A 16924-nucleotide genomic window follows, 5' to 3' on the forward strand; every position below is an offset into this window, starting at 1 on the left:
TTCGGAAGGGATTGGAGTTGTCGGAGGATGCTGAGGTGGCGTTTCCGGGGTGGGAGATGTGGGTGCGTTTGATGGGGCCGGGTTAGTGCTTTTTCGACCCCTCTTGTTGGTTATGGTGGATTTGGTGTTGGGGTGGTGCTGACTGGTTGTTGTTGTGGTGAAGTCAGGTTTGTGGATGAGACGGTGTTGGTTAGGAAGTTTTATGAGGTTGGTGTGGGAGATGAGGAGGGGATTGATGGTGGTCTGGAGCAATTTACTTTGCCATTGACGGATGAAGGGCTGGGGGATACGTCTTCGATACAACGGTTGCGGGATGATGGCTCGTCGCGTGAGTTTGGGGGTTTGGCTGGGGAAAGTTTCCAGCATGCTTTGGAGGAGTCTAGTGGGGGGTTGAAATTGGTTGTTTTGAAGCAGGAACAGAGGCTATCGCTTAATGGGCGAGAGGCTACGCTGATGCGGAATTATGTGGAGAATATGGCGCTGTGGGTGAGTATAATGATTATCTGTTGCTGTGACTGTGGTTGGTTTGTTGGGGATGCTGATTATATTCAAGGCAGATATCACGGACCCTCATCGACATTTCGAGGTAGAGGTCCCGGTCAGAGCGGTGCAGGAGCCGGTCCTGCGTTATGCGATATTTGCTTTCTCCTCTCGACATGTTGAAAGACAGAGCAAGGGAAATGAGGCAGAAGCGCTGCAGTATCATAACCACTGTCTGCAATTGCTGATTCCAGCGCTTTCTGGCTCAGGAGGTGACTTGACTGATGTCGTGCTTGCCACTGTTGCGATTCTTCGCCAGCATGAGGAGATGGAGTGTATGTGTGTGATTATAGACGGAGAACCACAAGCTGACTTGTTTAGGTGATGACAATCAGTTCCACCTGACAGGAGCAGCGCATATATTGAACACTGTATCATCCTTTGGATCATCAGGAGGCCTAGGCGAGGCGGCTGCCTGGCTGTGTCTCCGTGACGATATCCACGTATCGCTAATCTCGCAAAAGCCTCTGCGAACGAACCTGGAAAGCTTCCATCATTCGGATATATTTGTCAGAAATGATGACTTCGCCTGGGCCGCTCGGATGGTCTTTCTGCTAGCCAAAGTGTTGAGATGCGCATTCAACCAAGTGTCCTCGCCAGAATATACCGCGCTACAGAATATTGCTCAAGAGGTCGAAGATTGGAACACCCGAAAGCCGCCTTCTTTTCATCCCCTTCGAATTCTCCCTCGTGACAAGGATGTTTCCCGCCGATTCCCGGAGGTGTGGATGTTGCTACCCGTGCATGGTGAGTTCTCGACCGCTCTTGAATGAGTTTACTGACTCTAGCAGTGGTCGGGGTTCAATACTACCACATCGCCAAGATTGTCCTAGCCTTTTCTTGTAGCCCAAGCCCATCATTGGCCTACGAGAGTTTCAAAAACTCGCGCAATATAGAGGTTAGTCCATAGAAGTATGCTGTTGTGATCGTCTGACCATTCCAGAAAACGATTCGACACCACCTCTTCATGGTGCTGGGATTGGCCAAGTCAAATCCCAAAGCGGAGAACACGCTTTTTACTGCGCGGCACAGTTTGGTGGCCTGTAAGTCCCAGGTCAGCGTGTCATGTGGCCTGACTGCGTTGCCTTGGCTTGAAACTGACACCTGATAGGGGGCTGGGTCATCCGGCATCGACCGGACCAGGAGGCTGCCGAGATTCTTCTGAGAGAAATGTGGACGAGGACCGGCTGGGATGTGGCCGCCTCGATACAGTCTTTACGAGAGCAATGGGCCGACGAGGACACGGACAGCTGAGCTGACCGGTTGCCGAATCCGCCCTTAACGAGCGACAGGTGCTATCTCCGTGAGCCATAGCACCCTCCTAGTTGGATAGATCAACTTCACAGCCTCATCGCTGTTGTTGCCACTTGATGGCCCAACGCTGCTGCCCTAACGATCGGGATCGGGTACTCGGATGCAGCGCCTCTTCGCTGGCATTGGTTTCATTCGTCCGGGCATATGCGATATGATCGAGTGGCTGAAAGCTTAAAAGGACGATACGATCACCGGGGCATTGTGACCCGCCGATTGGCAGATAATGACCGTAGATCTCACTGGTGCTCCGATGCTGCGTGTGGCCATCACATTGGGCATGATTCTGCACCAGCAGCAATGCCAATGCGACCCTGACTCGAAGTGGTGCAGTGTTCACAACCGTTGAATTCTAAACTTCAATTTGGAACCCATTGGTCCTCGGGGTCGCCTCATTGTAGCGGTGTAGCAACAATGGCGACGGGGTGTTGCGATGCAAGCTACTAGAACGGACCGCACGGAGCACCCTGCAGGCTAAGAGCCTATCACAATGGCCGGCTGGTATGCAGCGAGCCGACTGTCGAGCAACATGATCGTCGTTCCGATAGGGTCCAAGTGGACGCCGGCTGGACAAGGGGGGGCTCAGGACTATTCACCATTCCACATTCCAGGCGAGGGGTCGGCAACCCGAAAGCGTCCAGAACAAACCCAAGGTGAAAGAGCTGATCCACGTGTAGCCCCCCCGTGTAACCCTACTTTCCTAGCCTGGTGTTCCGTTTCCGTCTGCCGGTTCGGAATTGTCCTGGTTTATTCCCTCGTAAGTGCTTAACCGGAAAGCGCCTTCTGACCTGGACTAGTCGTCGACTATGAGCGCCAGGAACTAGCTCCAGGGATCAGCTGGCCGATCCCTCAATCCAATAGTGCACGTGAAGCCTCCACAAATTGCGAACATCCTTGCTCGCCTCGGTTCCGCATCACGGCTCCGCATTTGCTACCCCTGAACGTCATTGGAACCCCGACTTTAAGAGCCGGTCCGGCCCAATGCTTGCTGTCAATTCCCCGCATGTGCAGCTTCCTTCCTTCCAATCCTTCTGCCCTTCCAATCCTGCCCCGTCAGCCTGCCTGTCTGCCTGTCTGCCTGTCTGCCTTCATCATCATGCCACTCCATCATCCCTCGCTAAATGCCCACCACTTTTCCTGGCGGTCGATTTTCAACAGTAAAAAGGACCGTCGCTTCAGTTCCGCCTCGACTACTCTCTATGAAAAGGTCCCCAACACTTATCCTCCCTCAGAGCAAAGATCCACACCTCAGGCATCCATTCCGGAACCGTCACCATCCCCAACACCTTCACCAACACAAACCACTTTCATCTGGCAGGACATCAACCCCCCAACTGAAGCAGACGACCTCCTCTCAGACAACGACGACGACGATACCCTCCCATCTTACATCACCACAACCTCAACCACAACCTCCACCACACCCACAGAGAAAGACAAAGACCTCTCACCAGAACTCAAAACCATGATCGACACCACCAAACAAGCCCTCCACTCCCAACTCACCAACCCCTCTACCCCTCCTACCTCCCTCCCCGGCTACAACGATGTCTCCGGTGCCGTTGTCGTCGACTGGGACGGACTTCCGCATTTTCTCTCCCCCCAGGAAGAAGAAGATAGGAAGATGAAGCTCCAGCGCGCTGTCCAAGAGAGAATGCTTGGGTTGCCTAGACGGACCGAGTTTCAGTGGCAGGGGGACGGGAGGAGTGCCTCGTTGCCGAAGTATCCGTCTACTGATGCTGGTGCTATTGCTGAGGCGAAGGCGAGGAGGTCTTCGGTGAGGTGATCATACTATCTCACTTACTGCAAGATTATTTTATTTCTGGGGGTTTGTGAGTGTATTGGGTGTCGACCGGCCTATTTGCGTCTGCGTCAGCTTTACTCTTTGTGGGGGTTGATTGCATCGCCATGCTTTGGTTTGCTCTACCTGCTAAGAGTTGATGTGGAGGGAGCAAGCAGCACAGGGCACATAGCACACCCGACTGAAGCGCAAATTGCATCTTCACGATTAATGAGTTACGACGCCAATATGACAGGTACAAGGGAAGAGGATACGCGATCCTGTGTGAGAGAGAAAAAAACCAAACCAAACTGCGACTTTTGTTGTTGTTGTTCTTGTTGTTGTATCAATCACCACATATATACACACATGCACACACGCACCTTTTATCCCTCTCTTCCTCCTTCATTCCTTCCAGTAGGTAGCAGCATTGTACTATACATCCACATCCAACCACCTAGCTTCTAAAAAGCCTCAATCCACCCTCCTCTCTATCCTCCTCACTCTCCTCCCCACCACTCATCTCCTCATCATCCCCATCCTCCCGTAGCAACCCACTCGCCGTCTTCCCCAACAACGACGCAAAGAACTCCTCCCGCGCATGCTTCGTCCACGACCCACGCTCCTCCGGCGCCATAAAATTCTGCAACTTCTCATGCACATCGAACCGCATCTTCCGCCCCTTGGACGCCCGCGTATCCACATCCCGCTTCACCTTGTCCTTCCGCATCCCCGTAACAGGGTGCACCGCCGCCCCGCCCCGCGTCGGTAACTGTATATGCAACGTATCCAAACCATTTGTGATCGCGTCCGAAGACGACATGCGCTGCTCGACCAGATCCCGGAGCAGAGATTGGTAGAAGACTGTGTCGTCGTAGATAGGACCCTCGGGGGTAGTATCCTGACGTGCGCGCTTAGCCGCACGATCACCCGTCTCGGTAGCGACCTGGGCATCCAGGACAGCGGCGATGGATTGCTGGTTTGCCGAGGATGACGAGTTGAGGAGTTTGCCCCGGGTGTTGGCTGTGGTGGCGGCGTTCGCGCCGCGGACCTTAGCGGACCATTTGTCCAGGATGTTTCGGCGGTGCGGGTGCGCGGTGGATTCGAGATCCGTCATGCGAGTCCAGAGAGTTGCGGTTGAGGTTGAGGTGGTGGGGGTTGGACGCTTGCGTTTCTTGGTTTCCTCACTGCTGCTGTTGTGTTGGGCGTCGGCGAGCGCGACGCGGAGGTCTTCGAGGGTGGACCAGAGCGCGAGGGCGGCGGATTCGGCGGACGTGATGGCTTCCGAGTCTAGGTCTTCGGTCGAGTTGCCGCCGGCGAGGGTGGAGAGCTGGTTGATTGCCGTGAGGCCCTTTTGGAGCTTGATCCGGGTGTTGAGGAGGGCGTCGAAGGTCGCGCGTTGTTGTTTCACGGCTTTGCCTTTGATGGCGTCGGCTTTGGCGGCTTGGGAGATGGTTGCTGCGATGGTTTTTTGGTCCGTGGCCATGAGGCGGCGGAGTTCGTCGCGGTCGTTGGTGGTGCTGGGTTTGCGGGGGGTTTCTGAGGAGGATTCGGACTCGGACTCGGACTCGTCATCGTCGTCTTCTTCTTCGTCGGAGGGAATCTCGTCGTCATCGTCGAATGACCCCTCGCTGTCGTCCAGCTCGTCCGACTCGTCCGTATCCATGTCGTCTTCCTCGACCTGCTTCTTGGCTTTCTTTGCTGCCTTGGAGGGTCGGAGCTCCTCTTCTTCCTCACTCTCTGAGCCCTCCTCGTCTTCCTCGTCGCTGCCAAGCTCCAGATCCTCGTCTTCATCTTCATCCTCATCCTCATCATCCTCGTCATCGTCCTCGTCGCTCGACCGCGCCGCAAACGGATCATCATCGCTGTCGGCCTCCAACGCATCACGACTCACTTTCGACCCGGCATACTGTTTTCCGAGGGCAATCGGATCCTGTTTGCGCAATTTTGCCTTGCTGTAAATCAACCGTCAGCAACCACGACAAACACCCAACCATAACCCCCAACCCAGATACCACCAAGTCAAACAAAGAAAGAAAGAAGAAAGAACTAACCCAACATCCTGATAATGTTCCCTTCCCGCACTCGCATCCTTCTCAGCCACCTCCTCATCACTATCCTGATTCCCGCGATCCAAATCCTCAGGATCGTAGTCTAAGCAACCCCCATCAATTAGCCAAACTATTCACTCCTCAATACCCCAAAAAGATGAGTAAATACCTCTCGGAGTCAAATCCTCCAACTCGGCAATCTGTTCCGCCAGAGATTTCTTCGCCATGGCTGCGCTGTTCTTTTCAAATAAAAACTGAACCAGACAAGGTAGCTAACAATTAGCGCGATAGCAACTTTTATTTTTTTTGTTTTTCTGCCCGAGATTTCGGGATGCGGTGGCGGGATTACTATCTCTTTACGGGAAGGTGGGTGCTGGATTGGGCGGGTTACCCCGGCGGTGAGGTTTAACGGGCAGTATCTATGCGCGCGGGTTGTGATGCAACAAACCATCATCGACAGTTCATTGATTTGTTCATCATGTTGGGGAAGAGGTTGTTTTCCACGGTGAGGGTGCTGCAGCATGAGAATCCTTTGGTATGTCTCCCCCCTCCATATATTTGAGGTCTTGGATGTAGGGAAATACTGATAGAATAGGGACTTCCTCGCTCCGGCACTCCGCCCTCTTTCCGCAGTCGTCGCTCACTCCCCGAGAAGCGCAAGATCCGGGATGTGAAGAAGGTCATTGCGGTATCGTCTGCGAAGGGTGGCGTGGGAAAGTCGACGATTGCCGGTATACCAATCCCATACCTCCCTATGTATGATAGACACTGAGAAAAAAAAAACAACACAGTCAACCTCGCCCTCGCCTTCGCCCGTCGCGGCATCCGCACCGGCATCCTCGACACGGATATCTTCGGGCCTTCCATCCCAACTTTACTGAATCTATCAGGCGAACCTAGACTAGACGACAGTACGTCCATACTCCTACCCCTCATACCCAAACCCCACCACCTCTAACCACCACCAACAACCACAAACAGAAAACTGCCTCCTCCCACTAACCAACTACGGCCTAAAATCCATGTCAATGGGCTACCTCCTCCCCTCTTCTCAATCCCCATCCACAACAGATAGCAGACAACCAATGGACCCAACGCCCATCTCCTGGCGCGGCCTAATGATCACCAAAGCAATGCACCAACTCCTCCACAGCGTATCCTGGGGTCCGCTCGACGTTCTCTTCCTCGACCTTCCCCCCGGGACCGGCGACGTCCAACTAACCATCAACCAAGAAGTGATTGTCGATGGAGCGGTTATCGTAACCACACCTCAGGATATCGCGCTACGGGACGCGGTGCGCGGAATCGGCATGTTTCAGCGCATGGAGGTCCCGGTGTTGGGGATGGTCAGGAATATGGCGTTTTTTGCATGCCCGGGGTGTGGTTTGCAGACGAGGATTTTTTCGAATGGGGGGCATGGGGGAGGGTGTGAGGGGGGTGGGGGGTGGAGGCGGAATGTAGGAGGCTCGGGGTGGAGTTTTTGGGTGATGTGCCTCTGGATGCGAGGGTTTGTGAGGATGCGGATAGGGGGGTGCCGACTGTTGTTGCGGAGGAGGGGGAGGGGGAGGGGATGGGGGTGAGGAGGAAGGCGTTTTTGGATATTGCGGAGCAGGTTGCTAAGAAGGTGGGGGTTCAGTGGTAGATTTTTTTGGCTGGTTGGTTGTATGTGTGTGTATAGGTGTAGGATGTATAGTATGTGTATGTTATACCCAATTGATGCGTCATGTATTATTTTGAGTCTGGTGTATGTACATGGTCTGGGTGTATGAAGTATAAGGTATGGTATCTGGTAAGGGGTATTCAAACAAAACAGAAGAGAGCACCCGAGAACATGAGTCTTGTACTTGCCATGTTCAGCCAAAGAATGTAAAGATCAGTAAGCATCAAGACATCACCATAGTCCAAGAGAATATAAAGAGATAACTCAAGATGGTAGTCTAAATGATTATCAAAGATGGTATCCAAGATGATATCAAGGTGAAGATCGAAGGATATCCAGAAATGGTCCAACACAAGGAAAGCAACGAATGTATATCATCCAGAATTGTCTGTAAATGATGATCAATATGCAACAAACTCTTCAGCCGTCTTGAAAAACTCCCGATTCGGCATCGTCGGGCGCGAATGTTTGTCAGTCTCGACTGCACCGTTCAGGCTAGCTGCACCGGCATCAGCACTGCCACTGACAGAGGGCTCAATGTCTCCCCCGTCCGTCGCATCAAAGGACCGATACATCGAATCATCGTCGCTCAGCGGGCTCACTACTCCCCCAGCATGGAACACAGCTCGTGTGCTCGCCGCGTCCACTCCAGTCGTAGTCACCGCCAGCGACTTCTCATCGCCGATTGTGCTGCTGTCTTCTGGGAGCTCAGAGGTGAATTCGCTCCGGATAGTGCCGGAGCCGGCATGGGACAACGGGCGTTGACGGAGACGCGCCCACACGGCATCGGACCCAGTCGGAATGGCCCCGGCTTCGCGGAAGAGTGTCCGTGTGCTGGCATTTTCGTCGAGAAGCTGCTTTCCCTCGTATTCGGGCAACAGTATCAGTCGGCTGGTGGATTTGGTAAGCGACGGGGCGAGTGCGTCAGTTGAGCTCTTGGGAGAGGCTACGCTCGCTCGCTCGGACGTGTTTGGGGCGTCGTTGACATCAGTCGGTTCCTGGATCGTAATTCCTGGTCGAGTGGATGGGTCGATGGTGGGCAAAGTGCCCGCTTTATGTTCGCCTGCCTCGTCCATCGACGCTCCAGCGCGTCCGGCGTCGACACTGGTCCGCTTGGCACGGCCTTTCTGCTGGTCCCGCGCGATGATTCTCTCATCTTGCTTGCTGGCCACCCGGCTCCACATGGTCATGGGGTAGCTCTTGCGTCCGGTCTTGGACGGCAATACGCCAGGGGCAGTTCGTCTAGCCGCTAGCGAACTAGGCGGAGGCAGCTCGCCCTTGAAGGCTTGCAGCCCGTACGCCAGTTCCTTGATCCGCTGCCGTTGAACGCGGAGCTTCTCCTTCGCAAACTTGTCGTCCCACTCCCGTTTCGCCACGAGCCACCCGCGGACCAGATCCGGGTTGAAGGCACCGACGTCGGAGTTGGGGATTTGAAGAACGGGGCAGGACGATGGAGGATCGAGCGGGTAAACATTGCCTCGTTTGTCGACTCGCTGACGAATCATGCGATCTTTGAAAGCCGGTAATGGATCGCCGGCCTTTCCAACCGATGAGACGGAGTCCTCGGTGGTACCGTTGGTGGCATCACCAATACTGTCAGACTCGCTAGATGTCCCAGATCGCGGATCGGCGATTTCCATCTCCGCCTTCTGGGCACAAGCCAGGGCCCAGGCTCCGAATTGTGCGATGGCCCGAAACATGTACTTTGCGGGGCGTGTGAAACTGAGGGTGGGAGCAACATGGCAGAGGTCATCCCAGACCTGGAGCTGCACATGGGTTCCTGGGTGCTTGTGGAGGATCTCTCGTGTCGGATCGTGCTCAGCCATGAACCTATCACTAGGCGGGTATGCCGCGGGGTTGGCAGCCTTGTGAGCAACGTAGAAATGCTCATCTCGTAGCATTTCGCCACCACCACTTTGGATCAGCAACGGCGGCAGACCTCCCAGAGACGGCTGCAGGATCGGAGAAACAAGAGGGTGGGTCAAGAGTTCGTTGGTCGTATACATGTGGATCTGATCCTTGACCTCCACGGTCTCACCGTCAAGTGTCACCGTGATACTCTCCTCGTCAACGTCGGGCGAGCCATTCATATGGGCCGAATACCCCTTTGCAGCCGTGTCTGCAGCCTGGCTATTGTCATTTGGGATGGCCTTGAGGGCGTCACTCTGGCTGACCGGAGTCTTGGCGAGGCCTTTCTTGAGTTCGCGAAGCTCATCTGCATTTGGCGGGGGCCATGCCGCGGAGGGCTTATGTCTAAAGCCATACTGAGGAATATAATCGCCTGGATTGTCCGCGACAATGCTTGGGAATGAATGCGTGAGGTCTACCCAAGGGGAGATCAGGATTGCGCCCGCAGGCAAGGGAATCCCTTGATCGCGAAGAATGACGAGCATCCTTTCACCGTCAGCCATGTCCTCTACTCCGCGCAACTCACTTACGAAAGCACCATTCCTCCTCCCGCCGAATCTCCGGCAAATATAATCTCCTTGGGGTCATGGGCTGCCAAAAGATACAAATAAGCGGCCAGCGAGTCTTGTAGACTGCAAGGGAATGGATATTGCGGAGCCAGACGATATTTAGCTGTGAAAAGGAATTAGCTTTCTCTTCCCATGGTTCGTGTGCTGTATCCAAACTCACTACTCCAAATTAGTAATTAATATCAAATCAGGTGGATGAAACCTACCGTGCAAACACTCGTCCCTTGAGCTTCCTCGCGTGCCGCTGCATCTGGTACCGATGCGTATCCACGCTGGCGAAGTAATAAGCCCCGCCATGAATATACAGCATGATCCGCTTCTGGCTGGGGTGATCGCGACTCGTCTGCTCCCGTTCGTTATAATCATCCTTCATCTCAATCCACTCTCCCTTCAAATCCTCGGCCGGTCCGCGCCATTGCCACCACTCACTCCCGCCAACCCGTTCGATTCCCTTCGGACCCAGCTGCTTGTTGATGGCGTCCGCTGCTGACGAGAGATAATCCTCCGACACAGTCACAGTTTGGAGTTTCACCCAATGGGGCACGGGCACTTTCTGACAGGAGAAGGCCTGAAGGTCCTCGACAGGGTGCTTGGCCGCGTACGCGAGGAATTCGCGCATGATCCGGATCGCCTCATCGTAGGTAAGGTGGACATTGGGCTTATGACGAAGGGATTTGCGATGTAAATACTAAAGAAGATTGGGTCAGGATGAGAATCAGGGTCAATACTAATAAAGGCGGGAGAACCGGCTGGGGTGACAGCGGCAGAGCGACCCACATGAGAGATCAGGGTCTGAAGGACCGCCGGGGTGAGGGCCACGCCCAGGGCGAAGGTGTTCAGTGGCATGGTGATAATTTTAGAGAAGAAAGGAACGACCAAGACGCATGGCTTTTGTAGCTCGAAAAAAAGAAGCCAAGGAAGGTGAGTGGTGAGGATAACGATGGCCGGTGGAGCGGGTCGCAGGAATGAAGGGGGGAAAGGGGGAGGTTGAAACGAGCGCATGCAGAGACGAGATCAACGAGGGAGGAGATCGAGCCGAGGACAGGAACGCTTTGCAGCTGGAGTCCATTGCCACCTGTCATTGGGCACTGAGGGCACTGAGGGCACAAACACCATGGCTTATCGTCATGGCATGGCGGGAGCGTTGCATGCTCACTGGTGAAGAAAGAGAGAAAGCCGACCGAGGGTGATGTCATGGGGGCCCATCATCCCCTTGCGGCGGCGGTGCTGGCCGCTTGTTCCCCAATCACCGCCCACGCCTCGATGACTTGTCTCTCGCCAGCACTCAGCAATAATTGAGCAAACACTGAGATTAAGATGGCCGGTCCGAGCTTTCCTGCAGCAGTCCAGTCCACACTGATCCTCGCTTATCCTTCATGCGGATGCCAAGACTCCGAGATGGAGGCTTGTTCCTCTAGTCTGTCAGTCTACACACAAAGGCTTCCACTCCACTTTCTTTGTCAATAGTCACAGCCACGGGCGTTCTACACCGGTTATCTCGGATGCAATTTTCCACACTCACAAACATATTCATTGGTAGGGAATCAAAAGTCGGTACACTAATAAACAAGCCGGCTGTACACAGCCTTCGAAGAAATCAATAATGTACAGTCCATCACAAGCCACACTTCAGATCATCAAATCTCTTATGACACACAAGTACATTTACTATCCCATGTTAGCCGGGACTCCTCTCATAGACCGGGTCCACTTACCCCTTCTTGCATTTCTTCTTCTTGCACGAGGACGATGACGAGTCAGTGGTCTTCGAGGACTTCTTGGTGGTCGTGGTGGTCTTTTCCTTCTTGGTCGTGGTGGCCTTGTCCGTCTCCTTGGTTGAGGTTGTGGTGGTAGTCTCCTGCTCGGTCGTGGTGGAGTGTGTGGATGTCGTACTCGTGGTCTTCTTAGCCTTCGTGCTGGTAGATTTTGTGGTGGTCGTCGTCTCCTTGGATTCCGGGCTAGTGGTCTTTGTGCTGGTGTTCGTCGTCGAGCCCTTGGCCTCCGTCGTAGAGCTGTGTGCCGCTTTGCTGGTCTCCGTGTCTACGGCCTTCGCGCTACTGCTAGTCTTCGACGTGTGCTTGACCTCGGCAGATCCTGAGCTGTGCTTGGTCTTGGTCTCCGTCTCAGTGGTGGGCGACGTGTGCGTTGCCTTGTGCGAACTCGTCACGGTGACCTTGGCCGAATGCGAAGCTAGTCCATGTTAGCATTCTGTAACGACTATCCTCGGAGCAACTCACCCGTCTCAGTTGCCGTGCTTTCTGTATGCGCCGGCGTAGCTTTGCTGGAGGCAGAGTGGGTCGCCTTTGCGGAGGAAGATGCCGTCGAAGTGGGCGTACAGGCGGCCACCGAGGAGCCTCGCTTGGCAAAGGAAGTGCCATCCTTCGCACTCCAGTCCAGCAGCTGGCTGTTCTCCCATTTCCATGATGCCGCCGGATATTTCTCGTTGAACGCGTCCAGCGCTTTGCCGTAGATGTTCTTCACCCCCGCAGCCTCCGTGCTGGTCACGAGCCCCGAAACGGATGAGATACGGGTCGAGACGGCGTTCGCTTGGGTTTGCACAAAGTCCTCCATCCAGCTGGAATAGGCGCTGGCCCAGCCGCCATTCGGCTGAGGGAGGTCCAGCTTGTCATTGCACTGTTTCTGGGATGCCATGAGGTCGTCGATGCCAAGGAACCCTTTATAGATACGGGTATTGGCGTTCTTGAAGTACTTCGCGATGCTGTTATCGCGGAGCATGGCGACCACAACCGCCATGGTGTTCATAATGCTCAAGGCGCCGGTATGAAGCTCATCGCCGGAGCCACTTGGCTTGGGCAAGCCGGTTAATTCGTCGCTCCCAAACATCTGATGCGTTGAGTTAGCCATGGTCGATCAGATCATTGTCAAATCTTAGGAGAAAAAGGGGCTTGACTCACAGGCGCTTTGTAGCTATTTAGACGACTATCTTCGGCCACTAGATCCGGGTATACTTGGCCAGGCAACTGTGGGCACATCAGTACCTCCCGTAGCGTAGGTCATCGAACAAAGGGATACATACATAACTGTAGAGCTTCTGGAGTCGAGACTTATATTCGCCTCTCTGGTTTTTGAAAGTATTATCGATTTCCATGAACCATGTGTTAAAATTGGTGCAGAAATTGTATTTGTCGATCATAGCCGTCAGGAATGCATCAAGAATTTGGAGTTCATCTGAAGTGGTCAGCCCAGGCAGAGCAACGTAGAATCCTGAGCCTACTCACAAACATGATCTATGTTAATGTGAGGCTCTTTGGCATTTGCATTTTTAATTTGTGTTCCCAGAGGGAGGTAGGTTTTCTGAGAATTGGACTCGACGGTGTCCCAATAGGCTGCGGTAGCCTTCGGAACATCCGCTGACTGGGCAAGTGTGGTGTAAGTGGCGGCTGCATCGCATGTATCCAGCTTCGGGATAAAGTACCCGAGGAAGCTATAGCCGTCTGCCTTGTTCTGGCCATTTTGTATATTCTTCGATGTGAAATATTTGGGTTTGTAGATGGTGTCTGTCAATTTGCATTTTCCCAGCTCATCGATATCGCCGTGACCTCGGCGGGCGAAGTAATTTATGTGCGTGATCTCACCGTGACTTCGCCGTCTTGTCGATGAGGTAGATTCTTCATTTTGTTCGGTGTCGTCTTCGGTGAGATTGGCAGGAAGAACGTACTTCCAGCAGGTCGATGCTGAGGTCGAGCTCGCAGCAGCAGCCACGGCCGAAGATGATGCTTCGCCTCGAGCTACAGGCCAAAAAGAGGCGGAGGCCAGATGGGCCAGCACGAACAAGAGAGCTGCAGCTTTAGGACCAGCCATGATGGGACGATCGAGGAGTTGTGTGATTTCGAACTGGTCAGAAGAGCAAGGCCGGGATATTTATTCCTTCTCCCATGAGTGCCCATGCTGCTTCAATTGCCAGTATACTTCAGGATTAGGAAGCGTCTATACTGTCGAGGCTCTGCAACGCGTATGCATTTGGGGCCGGGATGTTTCATTATTGGGGCCGAACTGCGGAGGCGCACAGGTACCGGAGCGGAAAGTTAGGGTTGGCAAGGCTAGGATCAGCCACCGCCCCCAGCCTAAGCTCTTTATAATTCCCGTTCCTCCGCTTTCGTTGGAACATCAACTTTCTTAGGATCCCTGAATGTCCCCCCAACGCCTTTGACTCCACATGAATCTCTTCGCATTGCCCCCGGAGCTGCTCGAGGCGATCCTGGCACGGGTCGCCTCCCGTGCTTCTCTCGCCAGCCTTGCGCGGGTCTGTCAGCAGCTTCGGCCGGTTGTCGAGCGCATCCTGTACCAGTCTGTGTACTTGCGCAACCACGATGGGAAAAAGTTCGCATACGCTCTTGACTGTCTGTCAGCTCGTGCTGAGTATGTCCAGGAGCTCCTAGTCCACTACCACTATGTCGAGGTCCCAGATGAGGAGGACTATTACCCGTGTTATGCGGAAAGCCTCGCCCCCACAATCAGCCGCCTCGTAAAATTGAGATCACTGGTCGTCAAGGGCCTCGAATACGATGCTGAGCGAGAGGATGACGATGAATACCTGGGTGGATATGAGAGAGTCATCGAAGAGACCAAGAAGTGGAATGATCTTTTTGCCCAGTCCGCTATGCCAGGTTCACAGATCCTTCAGTCACTTACAAAATGTCTGCCAATATTTCCGGTTCAGAAGTGGTTATCATGCTAATCCTCTTAGGTCAGCTAAATATGGATGATGTTGACCGCTCGGAACCGCTTTGGGATTTTCGCCTGCGAGGGACCGTGATGATCCATCCGTACATGAAAGATTTGACCATTTTGGGGGCCAATGTTTCGGGTCTGGAGGACTCTCTCATGGCGTCAACTCGATCAACGTCACTCGAAAGATTAAGCCTGTTCTGTTGTGATGCGGCACCTAGAGGGATCCAGGACCTATTGTCCCTGCCGCGTGCTTTGAAACATTTCACTTATAAAGGGGCTCCTTGGACGCACAGGCCATACAATCTTATGGAGGACAGGCAGAAATGCATTGACACCGTGAAAGTGCAGGCTGACTCACTTAATACTCTAGACATGGACTTTTATCCGGGTAACTGGGATAATCCAGCGCTAGACTTTCGCGATTTTTCCTGCCTGGAACAGCTTACCGTTGACCCACGCGCCCTGAGAGGAGACGGAAAGTTTGACCCAAAAGACAACAACGAAGTCTGCCTCTGGAAAAGCCCTGAGCTAAAATGCCAGCTTCCTCTGGGCCTCAAACGTCTGGTATTCTTTGAATATCACGAACAAAGCACACCAGACCTGTATACTTTACTCCTAGTCTACAACTGGGTCTCGCGAGGGAGCTTGCCAAATCTGGAAACCATCACTGTCCAGTCAGCCAAATCATCCAAGAACGCGATACTAAACAGCCCGTTCGGAGATAACAGCGGACGGTCGGTGTTTCAAGCGTTGCAGGAAGTCGGAGTGCAATTGCGGGTTGAGCGTGTGCTTGACAGTACCGAGGCTGGTTATCAACTATTTGACTGTGATCGTTGTGGGGTGTGTTGGCGAATTCGTGGAATCCATTTTCTTTGAGTATCCTTTAACTCGTTCGGAAGAGTTCAACGGACATACAAATTGAATAAACTTTTCGAGCACCGGGTTTGGGGCGCTGTTAATGCATGTCAGAGCGCGTAAATTGAGGGATCATGAAGCATATAATGAAATCATGCAGAAGTCCAACTGACCCATTCTGTCAATGGTATTGATTTCATTACTTATACCTCTGCTATAGTACTATAGCCCGTGTTCATCTCGCTTGACGGTATAATGCGCAAGCAGAAGGCGATTCTTGCAAACCAAGTCGGAAGGAATCGATGGCGTGGGGGCGAAAGATAGCAAAGCCACCATCATCAGACTAGCTCCAGATAAGCATAAATGAGGTTAAACAGTAAGCTTACGATTCGCACGAGGCTGAAAGCACTACTTTTGACGCGCGGCTTGAGTATTAGAATGGTCTGGGTGATGGGGGCCGACTGATTGACAGGCTGACTATTCGTTAGTCGATCAACTTGACGCGTCGCCTTCATCAACCCCTAAGAATCCTTGGGTTGGCTAGATAATTCTCAGCGGCGCTCGTACTCTCTGGAGTCATAACATATGAGGTGAGTTGGGTGCTTTCTGTGAAGAGGATAGCCAATATCTGATTGTACTTAAAGAAGTGTTCGTTATGATCGAATACATAATGAACACGGAGGCTTGGTAGAAGAGGCTCTCGCGGGTGAAATTGACCCGGAATATTTCTTTCCCATCAGGTGACCTGTTCATTGTGTCTGCGCCCCTCCATCTACTGCAACTCTAGATACCTCCTGCAAGTCAGAATCCGTAACTTCATGAAATGGCTTTTAGTCAACCACTAAGCAACTGCACGTCTTGCTCCACTTGCCTCTCCTTTAATTATAACCAACAACAAATAATAACCTGGGGGAAGTACCCTCTCTCTAAACACACGGGAGTCCTGTATCAAGTTCTAGTTTAAACGCCGCAGGTCACGATGACTTCTTATTGCAGAAATGGGGGCCCCCTTTTCACTTGTCTTCTTCCTTTGCCTCATTCTCTCTGTCCTTGGTTGCTTATCCTTATTTCTATCGACCTGAAGGTCCCCATTATCTGCTCTCCCTTAAGTACTCCTGCTGACATTTATACTTGTTCTTAGGGTAGTGCTCTCCTTCTAAGCCCTCTGACTCTAAGACGACTACAATTCCTCCCACTCATGTTAGAATTCTAAAGAGGGCCTATATGCGTCTCCTAGATAGCGTAGTACCGGGTGGTATAGTGCTCTCTTAATCGATGATCGTCAAGATAGCAAAAAGCTCGTATCAATTCTCATCCACTCATATATATTTCCTACCTGCACATTGAAGCAGAACTCTGGCTGAGTTGCTGAAAAGCGCGATTTGCATGTCTTTCGCTGGCTGGTCTGCTAACCCGCATTGTGATATAATGGAAAGATGTTCTTTGGCGATTTTTATACACCGGATAAGAGATCATCCTGGGTGAAAACATATTATATTTGAAAGGATTGCGGAGGTCGGATAAGCCTCGGCAGTAAGCACCAATGCTGGCATGGTAA

At 52.9% G+C, this 16924-nt stretch overlaps 7 protein-coding genes across 7 annotated transcripts; 4 read left to right on the forward strand and 3 right to left on the reverse strand.

Moving 5' to 3' along the window:
* The first annotated feature begins 9 nt into the window (after positions 1–9).
* On the forward strand, positions 10–2194 carry BO94DRAFT_494933 (uncharacterized protein). Its single transcript, XM_025609247.1, has 7 exons — positions 10–81; positions 164–486; positions 554–815; positions 862–1287; positions 1332–1438; positions 1484–1583; positions 1652–2194. The coding sequence occupies exons 1-7, from the start codon at positions 57–59 to the stop codon at positions 1792–1794; spliced, it is 1386 nt and encodes a 461-aa protein (XP_025466243.1). The 5' UTR covers positions 10–56; the 3' UTR covers positions 1795–2194.
* Positions 2195–2947: 753 nt separating this feature from the next.
* Positions 2948–3637, forward strand: BO94DRAFT_586826 (uncharacterized protein; the record flags this gene model as incomplete). Its single annotated transcript, XM_025615781.1, has 1 exon — positions 2948–3637. One exon carries the CDS (start codon positions 2948–2950, stop codon positions 3635–3637), a length of 690 nt encoding a protein of 229 aa, XP_025466244.1.
* A 302-nt stretch (positions 3638–3939) lies between these two features.
* BO94DRAFT_519356 (AATF family protein) lies at positions 3940–5954 on the reverse strand. The gene is made up of 3 exons (XM_025610069.1): positions 5852–5954; positions 5686–5785; positions 3940–5586 (listed from the first exon to the last, which is right to left on the reverse strand). The coding sequence occupies exons 1-3, from the start codon at positions 5907–5909 to the stop codon at positions 4089–4091; spliced, it is 1656 nt and encodes a 551-aa protein (XP_025466245.1). The 5' UTR covers positions 5910–5954; the 3' UTR covers positions 3940–4088.
* Positions 5955–6160: 206 nt separating this feature from the next.
* On the forward strand, positions 6161–7324 carry BO94DRAFT_557627 (Mrp/NBP35 family ATP-binding protein; the record flags this gene model as incomplete). Its single annotated transcript, XM_025613938.1, has 5 exons — positions 6161–6217; positions 6278–6413; positions 6474–6593; positions 6664–7108; positions 7144–7324. 5 exons carry the CDS (start codon positions 6161–6163, stop codon positions 7322–7324), a joined length of 939 nt encoding a protein of 312 aa, XP_025466246.1.
* Positions 7325–7360: 36 nt separating this feature from the next.
* Positions 7361–10969, reverse strand: BO94DRAFT_536461 (lipase/esterase family protein). Its single transcript, XM_025612022.1, has 4 exons — positions 10597–10969; positions 10027–10507; positions 9781–9922; positions 7361–9736 (listed from the first exon to the last, which is right to left on the reverse strand). Exons 1-4 carry the CDS (start codon positions 10663–10665, stop codon positions 7744–7746), a joined length of 2685 nt encoding a protein of 894 aa, XP_025466247.1. The 5' UTR covers positions 10666–10969; the 3' UTR covers positions 7361–7743.
* Positions 10970–11077: 108 nt separating this feature from the next.
* BO94DRAFT_494941 (uncharacterized protein) lies at positions 11078–13644 on the reverse strand (the record flags this gene model as incomplete). Its single annotated transcript, XM_025609248.1, has 5 exons — positions 11078–12009; positions 12057–12663; positions 12735–12800; positions 12857–13008; positions 13059–13644. 5 exons carry the CDS (start codon positions 13639–13641, stop codon positions 11531–11533), a joined length of 1887 nt encoding a protein of 628 aa, XP_025466248.1. The 3' UTR covers positions 11078–11530.
* Positions 13645–13935: 291 nt separating this feature from the next.
* On the forward strand, positions 13936–15537 carry BO94DRAFT_494943 (uncharacterized protein). Its single transcript, XM_025609249.1, has 2 exons — positions 13936–14477; positions 14528–15537. The coding sequence occupies exons 1-2, from the start codon at positions 13997–13999 to the stop codon at positions 15385–15387; spliced, it is 1341 nt and encodes a 446-aa protein (XP_025466249.1). The 5' UTR covers positions 13936–13996; the 3' UTR covers positions 15388–15537.
* Positions 15538–16924: the final 1387 nt, after the last annotated feature.

This window comes from Aspergillus sclerotioniger (genome assembly GCF_003184525.1).
Source record: "Aspergillus sclerotioniger CBS 115572 chromosome Unknown BO94scaffold_18, whole genome shotgun sequence".
Classification (NCBI taxonomy): domain Eukaryota; kingdom Fungi; phylum Ascomycota; class Eurotiomycetes; order Eurotiales; family Aspergillaceae; genus Aspergillus; species Aspergillus sclerotioniger.

Excerpts from the sequence above, each read along its gene's own strand:
- BO94DRAFT_494943 (XM_025609249.1), top strand. The coding sequence starts at position 13,997 with ATGAATCTCTTCGCATTGCCCCCGGAGCTGCTCGAGGCGATCCTGGCA. Across the intron at positions 14,478-14,527 it reads CCTTCAGTCACTTACAAAAT|GTCAGCTAAATATGGATGAT; the intron begins GTCTGCCAATAT and ends TAATCCTCTTAG.
- BO94DRAFT_536461 (XM_025612022.1), bottom strand. The coding sequence starts at position 10,665 with ATGCCACTGAACACCTTCGCCCTGGGCGTGGCCCTCACCCCGGCGGTC. Across the intron at positions 9,923-10,026 it reads CAAGGGACGAGTGTTTGCAC|CTAAATATCGTCTGGCTCCG; the intron begins GGTAGGTTTCAT and ends TCCTTTTCACAG. Across the intron at positions 9,737-9,780 it reads GGAGGAGGAATGGTGCTTTC|GATGCTCGTCATTCTTCGCG; the intron begins GTAAGTGAGTTG and ends TGACGGTGAAAG.
- BO94DRAFT_519356 (XM_025610069.1), bottom strand. The coding sequence starts at position 5,909 with ATGGCGAAGAAATCTCTGGCGGAACAGATTGCCGAGTTGGAGGATTTG. Across the intron at positions 5,786-5,851 it reads GGAGGATTTGACTCCGAGAG|ACTACGATCCTGAGGATTTG; the intron begins GTATTTACTCAT and ends GGGGTTGCTTAG. Across the intron at positions 5,587-5,685 it reads GAACATTATCAGGATGTTGG|CAAGGCAAAATTGCGCAAAC; the intron begins GTTAGTTCTTTC and ends GTTGATTTACAG.
- BO94DRAFT_494933 (XM_025609247.1), top strand. The coding sequence starts at position 57 with ATGTGGGTGCGTTTGATGGGGCCGG. Across the intron at positions 1,439-1,483 it reads AAAACTCGCGCAATATAGAG|AAAACGATTCGACACCACCT; the intron begins GTTAGTCCATAG and ends TGACCATTCCAG. Across the intron at positions 1,584-1,651 it reads GCGGCACAGTTTGGTGGCCT|GGGGCTGGGTCATCCGGCAT; the intron begins GTAAGTCCCAGG and ends GACACCTGATAG.